Here is a 12327-nt window from a genome sequence, read left to right on the forward strand (position 1 = left end):
CCTGGAGGGAAAGTGCCTTAAAACCTTAAGTTTGCTCATTTTACTTAAACAAAACATTATTTTATTTATGAAAAGAACAAAACTGCATTAAAGATCTTTCGTTTAATCATCAACTTCGCTTGTCTAAAAATATTCTTGTGTACTAAATATTCGATTTTCTGGATATTTTGTACTACAGACATAGAGAAAAAAATACATAGAGTGCTCACTCCATACATCAGTTTTAGTACCAAAAAGACTATTAGCTTCTAGCATCGAGTAGCGGAACTATCAGTACTGCTACTTGACAATAGATGTAGCACCGACCGGAAAGTCTTATGCTGTTGAGATAAGACTTTCCGGTCGGTGCTACATCTATTGTCAAGTAGCAGTACTGATAGTTCCGCTACTCGATGCTAGATGTAGACACTGAAATTAATAGTCTGAACTGATGTATGGAGTGAGCACTCTTGTCTTTATTTCTCTATGCTACAGACGAGTGTAAGCCCTAAACGTTTCTTGGAGAAATGTTATGATTAACATTAACTGTATCGACTAGTAGAATAAAATATAGCGATTGTTTATTTTTTTGAATTTTTGTCGGTTTCATTCCCAGGCGAGAAAAGCGAATAAAAAAAATGTTTGAATGCAGTTTTTGTTATTGTTTTAAAAATAAAAGAATGTCTCCTTTAAGTAAAATGAGCTAACTTAAGTCTTTAAGGTACTTTCCCTCCAGGGTCCATTAATATTTTCCACACTCAAACGCATTATCTGCACTGGCATGATATTTTTTTTTGTTTTTTATTTTCATCTGTCATCGGCTTTCTAGCCATAATCAGATTGTATGTATCTTATACATTTCTTTTTCAAGGTGGTGGTCCATTAACCACCATTCCTTTTTTGTGAAGAGGGGGTGGTTATTCTCCCTGGTCTAGTTCCAAGAATTAAAATGAAATTAAAATGCGCTAATGTTTGCGACATCAAGGGTCTGTTAGCCTTCAGTGGCCGTTTACCACAAGCAACCATACTCTCATAGTCATTAAATTTGCCACCGTATAAAAAAAAACACCGGGTTGCACTCAGGGAGTGCCGGCTGAAGTGAAAACTCAATGACTAGTGCAAAATGCACTATTTATAATTGAGGTTAACGCCATCTAGCGTTAGCGTTAATTACTTGAAACCCCTAAGCTCATCACTGTTAGTACTCGAGTTATACCGAAACCAGTTAGAGCGAAACTCACTAGATGGTATTTAAATAAATAAAGAAAAACTCAATGACATTACATGTAACAGTTTTTCGATCAGGTCACGTGATCGTCTTACGTTGTCTCGAGTTTAACATTTTTTCCCCACCTCAAAAAGTGCACAGCGCCGCTAAAGAAGTTTTCACTTCAAAAATCGGAAACTAGTGAAACTAAAGGCGTAACCGGAGCATCGCCAAGGCGTTCTTTGTTCTGCAATTACCGAGTGTGAAGGGCGCGTTATACTACACGCACGTTTAATTGGCCGATTCTGGTACGAGGATAAGAGGACGATGACTCTATAGCTTATTGCGCATCGGCAACTCCACATTGTCGACCAAGCGAGCGGGAAGCGCGAGCGAAGTGCCTTCGGTTCGCCGGCCTAGCTAAGCTGACAACCGCTATCGCTTCGGCAACGAAACGCTTTGTGTCTCTATCACTCTTCCATAACAGTGATAGTTGCGTTTCGATCGCTACGGAGCGTCAGCAATCGGCACGTTGGCTACGCTGCGTGGCCCGTGGCTGGCTGCGTAGGAGCTTGGGCAAAAACGCTTTCGTCTTCCTCTACTTGCATTTCTCTATACCGGTTCTAGTAAATTGTGTAAAGTTCAATAATTATGAGGATTTTTTGTCGATTAGGGTGTTGGAAAAGTTTTCAAAATGGCGGAGCTATGGTGGTTCGCTAGGTCTAATGGGCTAAAATGGACGAGGCCGCATTAGATATCCCAAGTTTGAAGAAGATTTTTAGTTTAGGTAACGATGAGACCGTCCTACGAGTATTTAATCTAATGTCGGCACACCCTCACGGTAAAAATGGACAGGTTCATATCCAATTTTGGACCAGCATCAAATTTTCCGGTCCATTCGCCGAGACACGAGCATTACGTGCTGGACATAATCACTTTCGTTCATTGCGTGTTCCATGTTCCTTTCCGCTCGATCCGGAACGGAAATCGCAAAAAAACTGCTCGCTTCTTATATTGCCACACGCTATGTCAATACTATAGGAGTAAAGACACGTAACAGAGTAAGAGATACATACATGTTATACGCATACTTGCGTAGTCTGTTCGCTGGCATAAAAAGGTTATTTTTAAATCGTTTATTTTTGGCGTTTCCTACAGTAGGAAAGTCTAGTGCGGTCTAAGTCCAAATGTAACCTATATACCATATACCTAAGTAAGCTAACGTCTCTCGAGTTAGAAATCAGAAGTCACTGAACGATTTGACTCTAATGTAAACTATAGCAGCGGCTAGGAAAAATATGTTACGGGCTAAACGTGCTTTTGGTCGTGTGAGTTGTCACTTACACGACCAAAAGCACCAAACGCAGCAGGCTACCGCCTCGCAGTAATAGGACGCATTAGTTATTTGACAGTCGACAAATATTCTTATCATAAGGCCACAAACGTTGACTATAATTTAACATGTCGCGCGAAAATCGCTTTTAGTTAACCGCGTTATTTTTTATTTTTATTAATTTATTGACAAAAACAAACGGTCATATACAAAAATGTGTACCTACCTGCAACAATTTTAAAACCCACACAAAACCTACAGTTTCCTTAAATTGTAACTGTGCTAAAAACTATATTAAGTGAAGACATACATTTTCACGACGAGTATAAATTTAACAAAAATGAGTTCTTAGTGTAATCTAAAGGTTTACAACAGTGGTGAATTGTTATGCTAGATAGGTAATCATTGGAAATTCATAGCCAATAGTACACTTTTAGCGCGGTTTGAAGATGTTACTCTGGCAGCGTTTCATTACTATGGTCAATGCTGCCGTCATTAGCAAAAAAGGATATAACCACCACTAAGAATACTATGTAGATAAGCTATTTTAACAGAATGTAGCAGATAGCGTGATTCTTTGTTCTACGATAATTGGAGGTGCACTCGAGTTTAAGATTAATTTTACTCGTTTTGGTCTAATGATTATTTGGACTAATAATCCATCGTCATGAGGCCATACACGCCTGGACAGTGGAGTAAAAATAGACTGGCAATAAGATTTGATCTTTTTTTAGGATTTCTGTGAGGAAGCAATTGCTCTGCTTAGGTAGGTACTTCTTGCATCGACTTATTTTAGCAGGTGGGGTAAACTGAGGCGAATCGAGCGGCGGCGACGGATCCGAAATGTATGGGAAGATCCGCGGATCCGGATCCAGATCCGGATAATTTCATGTCCTACTAAACCTACTATCATCGTAGGTATATAGTGTGCTACCACGAGTAGTTGGTGTAAATTTAGCCGGTTCCACTAAGCTAGGCGTACCCGAGTGTCGTGTGCAAGTGTAGCCAGAAATATTTTTATCCAAACAAACATGCCGCTTCGAAATAAATATGTCGGACGAAGCGCGTTGGGGGGACTTTACATTGGAGGATGTTAGAAAAATAATGTTTAAAAAAAAATTGTTGTAAGTACAGTCAAATAATTTAAGATCCGTATCGTTTGGTACCTTGTCACAGTGTCAATCAATATGAATATTATTGTCACTGTGATAAGGTACGAAATGGTACTGAAATTCAATTCCTTGACCGTCAATACATCAATGATTCGTTTTGAAATTAGTCGTCGTCGTTTTTGGTTGAAGAATGAAGATAGTCACTTTTGACACTGACAGATCAGATCCATATCTAATCTAGACACAGAATAAATAATAGTACTAGGTACAGAAGACTCACTCTCTAACAAAACGCGTCTGTTACGATCTGCGGGCTCAAGACGGTTCCATTTTTATCCACTATCACTAAGCCCGTCACTTTCGCACTTACATACTTGTTAGAACGTGACAGGCATGGTGATAAATGATAAAACTGCGACCGTGCTACTAGGGCAGGACAGATATGGCCCCTAGGTGGCGACAGCGCCACGCGCGGCTTATGGCTAGCCACCAAAATTGGTGTGGAACGGATGTACTTGTAGCTACCTGTTGCAAAGCGACGAAATCGCGGAGTGAACCACGCCTGATCTAGATCTAATTCTAACCTGTTAATAAAACCAGAATATGCCTAAGTAACTACCTATTTGAGTGACCGAGAAATCTCGGAAAATCCCGTTTTTACATATAAAACTTGTTAAAAAGTAGTAAATCAAAATATTCAATAAGTATTTCTTGTTTTATTTTAAGGCAGGCAGTTTAAAAAAAATATTCATGGTACGGCAATGCGAATGTGACACCCCAGGAGTTGAAACTCTCAATAGAGCTACGGTATTTCTTATCATCAGAGTGGTACGCCTATTGCAGTAGGTACTTACTAAAAGAAAATAAATGCGACGTTTTGCAACGACATCCGAACCTTCTTACTTACAGGCCAGTTCGAACGTGCGCCTGACAATGAGTCTCCATTTCCCGTAAAACGTACCTACAAAAAAACTAAACGTAAAAAAAATATCCGGTGCAGTGTACCGTCACTCTTAGCCGATTTAAAAATCAACGTTGACCAGAGCCGGATCACTTACGACAAAAAGAGAGCATGTTTACATTACGAACCGCGAAACGTATAGTACACTCGTGTGCGCGTCGGGCATAGGCGGCAGCGGAGGCTGGAGCGAGTGGAACAAAAGTCAACGTTGACCAGGCTCCTATTTCACCACGGTGATAGGACAGGTGCGACAATAGGGAATATTACGTAAAAGTCTGCGTAGGGGCGCCACTCCAACAACAAGTAAACAATCTAAGGGTCTACCGCAAACGAGAAAGTCGACATTTTGTTATCTAACCTCTCTATCACTTGCATATTCGAGCGATAAAGAGGCACATAGCTGAGTTTCGATTTCGCGTTTCCCGGTAGGCCCTTTGTAAGCAAACCGCCTTGATGTATCAATGTCATATTTGATTGTCTGTGAAAACTTGTCAAAAAACAGTTTAAGGTACAGTATGTATAAGTTACTCTATGGTATACTTAAGTCCGCTGGCGAGGTTGCGGAAGAGTACTTCGGCGTTCCTGGGACCTCGCCTTATAGCAGCGATGCGGCAACAGAGGGGTTTTAGTGGGTAAACCTGGGGTCTCATTAGCCCACAATAGGGAGTCCCACATAACCATCCCGGCCCGTCCCCGCGCCGGGTGGTATGTGTAAAGCATTTCCCCTCTTAAACAAAAAAAAAATGGTATACTTAAGTCACTAGTGCTGCACTCTGGCGGCAAAACATTGTAGTAATACTTCCTATTGTAAAACATCATTGTTGCTGACGTCACAGGCACCCATTCGCTACGGTTACCGCTTACCATCGGGCGGGCCGTATTCCTGTTTGCCACCATCATTGTATTATTTAAAAATAAATTTATTATATCGAAAAAAAAACAGATACTTCTCGTGCGAAGTAGGTATATGACAATTTTCACAAGGACCATGACAATTGTCACGAAATTCCGACACAGAACTCATTTCCTGTCAAGAATTACCGAAAATTCTTTTAAATCTGGTCTTTTCCCCACTATTGTGTGTCAAAAGGGTTTAAACTCACAATTTTTCCTTGTTTTGTGTCCAACAACGAGTTAAACTGCCGTAATCGAACTTCAAGATATTCACAAGAGACGACACGTACTAGATCCATTCTAGATAGGTACGTTATAGTTTAGATTTCAACTAGTTCTCTTTTGCAGCGCAATTCGGGCAACCAATGTCACTTTTACGATAGATCGTGTTAGATATCTATTAGATGTGAATTAGATGTCTAAGTAATATCTTGTGGAAATTGTTCAAGAGTATCTCCAGAATCGCGGAAATGTCAAATTTGACAGGTTAGATCTTAAACATATCGTTATCGTATCTTGGCAATGTCTAAAAGATATCTAATAGATATCTATTACAAAATCCGAATCGGGCCCAAAGTACGTAAAAACAAATTAAAACGAAATAATTGTTTAATCCACCTTGTACCACGCACCACACGGCACGTTCGATAGCGGGTAATTGTAACTGCGGCCCAGGAATAATACGCGAGGTGCGACTCGAAGACATGCAGATACACGGAGCTCAGCGGTACACTGCTTCACTTGGAAAATGGGTACACTACATCATTTAGATTAGTTCTCAGAAAAGCTTTTAGAGTGAAAAACACTCGAATACCTAATTGAAAGTAGGTTAGTAATGTTTGTTTCTACGTACCACACTACATCGACGGAGTAAAAATTGATATAAGTACAGTCGCCATCAGATATATCGGAGCGGCCAAGGTGTTCACAATATCTGAACACGCACTCTAACGCCCTGACAATAGAGGCGTGTTCAGATATTTGTGAGCGCCTTAGCCGCTCCGATATATCTGATGGCGATTGGCGACTGTTGGTACTAAAATACCTACATCATCTTTGTCCATTCATCGAAAAGTCTGAAAACAACATTCTTTCGGGACTCATGTTCTTCTGAAGAAATTAATTATTATTTCAGAAGTATTCAGAAATGCAATACCTATACACTGAAGATTGTATGAAGTAGGTACCTGGTGTGAATCAGTGTATGGTCGCTTTGAGGATTACCTATTAGGAATTTTATTTTACTTAGGATGGTATTCCATAAAACCATTAAAAAAAAGATTGATTGATGAAATAATGAACTAATTATATTTAAAAATGTATGATGTATTCGTAGGTTTTCCTAGGAAGCAATAAAAAGTACAATTACAGCTCGTACCTTTATAGGTTTTTAAATATCATTCGGTGAGCTGTAAGCGTAAATTACAGTATTTACACTGTCCATAACACCATACCATAAGTTCCAAAGTGGCGCCACAGATGGCGCTAGGAGTATCTGTTGTAAGCACTGTAAGCAGCTCTAAGCTTGATGCCGCAGACGATACTTATCGCTCTTGAAACAGTTTCAGGTATTGGAATTGGACAGGGCGTTCTGTTCACTTTTACGGCGCTGTATTAAAATTTTATGAATGAAATGTTATGTGTGTAAGTTTTATGTGCTAAGTTATAAGTAATCATCTAGTGTGTTGATCTCACAAAAAATCTGTGAGTATGAGCACAGATATCATGAGCTATTGGTATAAAATTCAATCCGAAAAAGCCGAGCCGTCTGCCTATTAAAAATACAAATAGGTAGGTAAAAAAGTATAGGTAGGTACGTATGAGTAGGCCGTGGGTTCGAATCCGCCAACGATATGTTATGTGTATGGGTTATGATAAAGCATGGGTATTAGGTAGGTAGGTACTGTAGGTTACCTACGACATACGACAACGTGCTTACTCGTAGGTAAGTACCTCACATCTTATTTTTTTATTTGTCCACCTTCATTCACATTAAACTGATTTTTGAGAGATACGAATCAGAATTTAATTTAATAGCGTAGGTAACTAAGTTTGTAAAGTGATTGTTGCTAAGCCTACTTGAAGAATATTTTAACTTATGAATTTTTTTGATAGGTACCTACCTATAATAATTCACGGGTTACATATACAAAACTGTTGATGTTAAGTGCAAATACTTAGTAAGAGAGAGTAGGTAACTGAATAATTAAGGAGTCTTAATTTGCCACAGAAGTAGTGTTTTTTAGAGAGTTTCGGGTAAGTAGGTAGATACCTACACACGCAATGCCTGCCTAGTTTTTTTTACGGGTATGTTTATGAAAAATGCAATTTATTTTTTCGGATCGGTCTCACTGAAGCCTTGGCATGCGGGTACCGTTTAAGTTTGCTTCTAGTGAACATAAAGTCATGGTTCGTGCTCCGCACACACGTCGGCATGTGCGGCCAGTGCAGCCATCCGAAACGGTTACACACTTGCACGATATTAATACTGTTAAGCTATTTTGGATGCGTCCATGGATTAGATGTGCTTATCTGAATTAGCGTAACTTATTGGACGTGTAGGCAAAGTTAAGTTGTTTTAGTTTGGGAAGCTTATATTGCATTACGTAACGAGGTTCAGTTGTTGTTGGTGGGTGCCGTGCGGCGCGGCGTTGCCGCGCGTTGTCGCCTGTCCCCACCGCGCATCGATCCGCTCCGCCCAGCGCTCGCTCCTCCCACCTGCCCTGCCCTCCACCCGCCACCCCCGCGGCCTTTGTCGCGCCGCCCGCGCGGTCACCTGTGTCGCACGTCCTCAGTCGCGCACGGACCGCGTCGCGCGCCGCCCGTCTCGCGCTGCACTATTATGACACTGACGTGATGGAAGGCAAAGAGTTTGCGCCCGGCCTGCCCGCCGGCTTGGACTATTTCATGATGCCTCGTGTGAGCCAACCGGCGCCCCAGTTCGACTTTAGAAAATTAGGAGCCAGCTTTAGTGGAAGAGATGAAGACAGGAGTGACGAGAGGCGCTCGCCCGACTACCCGGAGCGCCGCGAGCCGCCGCCCGCGCCCTGGCCGCTCGGGCTCGGAGTGCAGTTCGTCAATCCCGCCACCGGCAAGAAGCGCGTGCAGTGCAACGTCTGCCTGAAGACTTTCTGCGACAAGGGAGCTTTGAAAATTCACTTTTCGGCGGTGCATTTGAGGGAGATGCACAAGTGTACGGTTGAAGGGTGCACGATGATGTTTAGTTCGCGGCGTTCGAGGAATCGGCACAGTGCTAATCCTAATCCGAAGTTGCATTCGCCGCATGTGAGGCGGAAGATATCGGCGCATGACGGTAGGTCCGCGCAACCTTTCCCGCTGCTGCCGGCGCTGGCGCGGCTGCCCCTGCCGCCGCCCAGCTTGCTGCCGCCCGAGCTGGCGGCGCGCCTGCCGCCGCCGCTGGCCAGCCACGGCCCGACACCTCTACCTCCGCGAGTGCCCCTCGATAACCTCCGTAACTTCAGTGAAATTGAAAAAATGTATAGAAAGTTCCCACAACCGGAAGAACATTCCCGCGGCGTGTTGGATCTCGCTAAACCGCCAATTTCCCACGAGGATGAATCTAACGACAGTGACAACAACGATTATATTTCTGACGACGAAAGTAAAGTTAAGTGTGAAGACAGAGCAGAGTCCCCGGTTACAGAAAGACTTAATTCGTACGAGGACGAACCGGAAGATTTGAGTGTAAATAAAAAGAAAGATGATACCAAACCGACAACCGCGTCTGAAATTAGTCGTAACGAACCCACCGTATCGGACGACAAGTCGTCCCTCGTTCCTAATAAACGTAAACGGAAAAGTGGCAATCCCACTCGGTGTTCTCAGAATAACGAGTACAATGTGTCCGATGAGGAATACCACAGCGACATGTTTAGAAACATTTCAACGCCCGGTTCCAGTCGCCCGGATGACGAGCCGCTATCGCTGAAAAAACAGAAACCCGAAAAGTGGGAGCCCTTTCAGAACGGAGAAGAAGCAACTGTGGACTCGGAATCGATAACGCGTGTGAAAGCCGAAAGTGAATCTGACGACGAATCCAGTGCGCCGAGCGTCGTCCGCGAGGGCCTGAGACTGCGGTCAGATCTGTACACGCCGAGCGACAGCGGGAGCGACCTGCACGCGCTGGAGGAACGTCTGGCGCGAGCACGGTCACCCTCCGCGAGCAGCGATCGCACCGACGACCGGACGGACCTCAACGATCTCGAGATCCCCATCGACGACGAAAACCCCGACAGGTGCACCGCATGCGGAAAAGTGTTTCAGAACCATTTCACCCTGCGCATGCATTACAGAAACGACCACTTAAAGCTGCTGCATCCCTGCGATGTCAACGGCTGCGACGCCGCCTTCCCCTCGCGGCGGAGTCGCGACCGGCACAGCTCCAACGTGGACCTGCACCGGCGTCTGCTCTCCACAAACTCCCCCGATGGCCGAGAACAAAGACCGGGATTCGAAATGAACACAGAACTGTTAAACAAATTGTACGCAGACATAAAAGGCCTAGCGTCGACGCTTGAAAGCTTGCGATACGGTGGCAACGAAGATGCCTCTCAAATTCCGAGTTACGTGTCAGAAACGATGAAGTTCTACAGTAGGAACCTGAGTGCGCTACAAGCGGGTTTGTTCCCACAGTTGGGCGAGCGGGGTTTTTTTCCGGGTCCTTTTCTGATGAATAATGGGGTGCAAGGGGGTGGAGGGCCGTACGGGGCGCCAGCGGGAGCACAGACGGCGCGCGAGTCGCTGTCGCCGCTATCGGCGTCGTCGCCGCCGGTGCTGTCGCCGGGCCGGCTCGACGCCGCGCACGCCCGCTCCAGAGAGGACGCCAAGCTGCTTTTTCGTGAGAGCTCCGAGTCCTACAAGAAGATGACGTCGCTGTGCGAGCGCCAGGAGCAACTCTACCAGCACCACGTTCCGGTGTCATGACGCCGCCACGCGCGCTCCTCATGGTGAAGCGAGGCGCAACGGACTCTGTATAGTTAATTGTTAATAATATTAATTGCGTTAATTCTATTTCGTATTTCGTTTTGTATTTCCTTGTGATATTTAGACAAATATATCGTAATTATCGATCCCACGAACTGTAAGTTATAGGGATAGTACCGCTTGGAGGCAGTGAAGTGCAGTGCAATATGGACTCGGGTGTTACGAATGGTAATGCCGAGCGCGGGCGGATGATATGATATCGTGTAGAGTACTTGTAATCGATGTTGAAAGTAAACGTTATAATGATCAGCTTCATTTATTGTTCTGGCGCAATAAAGTCATTGAGGAAAAAAAAATTGTTTTTATTTACATTAAGTTGGTATCTGAGTCGAACGGGTGATCGGACGGATCATTAATCTTCACTTCATTTGCATTAAAAAGGTAGTCTGAATCAGATGATTTAAGCAATAATAACAGCTCTAAGCGATTACGACTTTATTTATTCAAACAGAATCTAATAAGGAATAAACTTGTTTGACACATTAAACTTTAACGACTCGGCAGATTCACCATTCAACCGTCACGAAACGAGATAAAACGAGGAAATAACATAATAATCTGCTATAGCAGAACATCTGAATTAATTATTAATCTATCGCATGCATATTCAGAATTCAGATGTCGCTATTGATTTAAAGTATTTAACATAAACTATGAATGTTGATGAGCCCAACCAGCGGGAAATCGGGGGATATATTGAACAGTAGCTTTTTCATTAATTAAATTAAATGTTTCATTGAACACGAATGGTAAATGTAATTTTGTATTAATTCTAATTGGAACGTTTCGAGTTGCCTGTTGAAATAGTTTGTGGCGGTCCGGCAACAGATGGAGCTACCAGTCCGAATCTGTTGAGTAGTGCAGTTATTCATGTGTGTCTCTTGATCAGGTATTAGATACTTCACTTCGTTATTAAATAGTTTAGTTTATTTAATTTGGCACTCAAGAGAAAAACGAATTTTTACTAGTAGAAATATTTTCATAACTTAATATAATTGTTGTCAATTAAATAAATTAAAAAATGCTGTAATTGTCACGCGGAGCAAATGATCCAACCGAAATATTTACATACTACTTTTTGAAATAATTTTACCGATTTTTTGAACTTATGGACTGTAGGTTGTGTAGGACTGTAGGTACACTCAGTACAGTATCAAAAGTAGTGGATGAAACAATGCGCCAAAAGTATTTATCACCCAGGAATAGTTTTCCAAATTGGGATATACCTATCTCTACGGTACGCATTCAAAAGTACCTATCTATATCACAGTCTAATAGTTCTACATACAAAGACACAATAGTCTGATCCACTACTTTTGATGCTGACTGTACCATTTATTGGAGGTATGTACTTAGATACAGTCCGATCTCTATATAGTTGCTAGTTAGTGTTCGCCTTTGTTACAGTCTACATGATGTTGAAAAGGTTAGCTATAATTTCAAGATTTTTGTCTATCTAGGAGAAAAAAGGCAGTTGACAATTAATTCATCGCAATCGCTCTTATTTTAAATCCAAGAAATTTATTGTTAGGTATTAAAATGAACTCATTGACGCAAAACATAAAATATTATTATAGATACCTACAAATGGTTGCACTTAGTCAATATGCGTATCGATAAAAAAGTTGTCTATTAATAAAATCAAACGATAAGTTCCGTTCTTTCGACTTTATTATGATGTATGTATGTATATTTAGATATGTTAGTGTTTTTATGAACATCATATGAATATTCAACATTAGATTTCGCCTCGTTTATGTCTAGATTTTGTTGGATTGTTTATAAACAATTGCATCACAGCGAGATGAAGCAGGCAAAGTGCGACGATTTTCTTTTA

The 12327-nt window shown here is 42.3% G+C and overlaps 1 protein-coding gene across 1 annotated transcript; it reads left to right on the plus strand.

The window, feature by feature from the left end:
• The first annotated feature begins 7860 nt into the window (after positions 1–7860).
• Positions 7861–11044, plus strand: LOC134656475 (zinc finger protein basonuclin-2). Its single transcript, XM_063512012.1, has one exon. The coding sequence runs from the start codon at positions 8343–8345 to the stop codon at positions 10428–10430; it is 2088 nt and encodes a 695-aa protein (XP_063368082.1). The 5' UTR covers positions 7861–8342; the 3' UTR covers positions 10431–11044.
• The last annotated feature ends 1283 nt before the right edge of the window (positions 11045–12327 follow it).

The sequence above is a fragment of the Cydia amplana genome, chromosome 18 (genome assembly GCF_948474715.1).
Source record: "Cydia amplana chromosome 18, ilCydAmpl1.1, whole genome shotgun sequence".
Lineage (NCBI taxonomy): Eukaryota > Metazoa > Arthropoda > Insecta > Lepidoptera > Tortricidae > Cydia > Cydia amplana.

What these genes read in the sequence shown, in the direction of transcription:
- LOC134656475 (XM_063512012.1), top strand. Translation starts at nt 8,343, where the DNA reads ATGGAAGGCAAAGAGTTTGCGCCCGGCCTGCCCGCCGGCTTGGACTAT.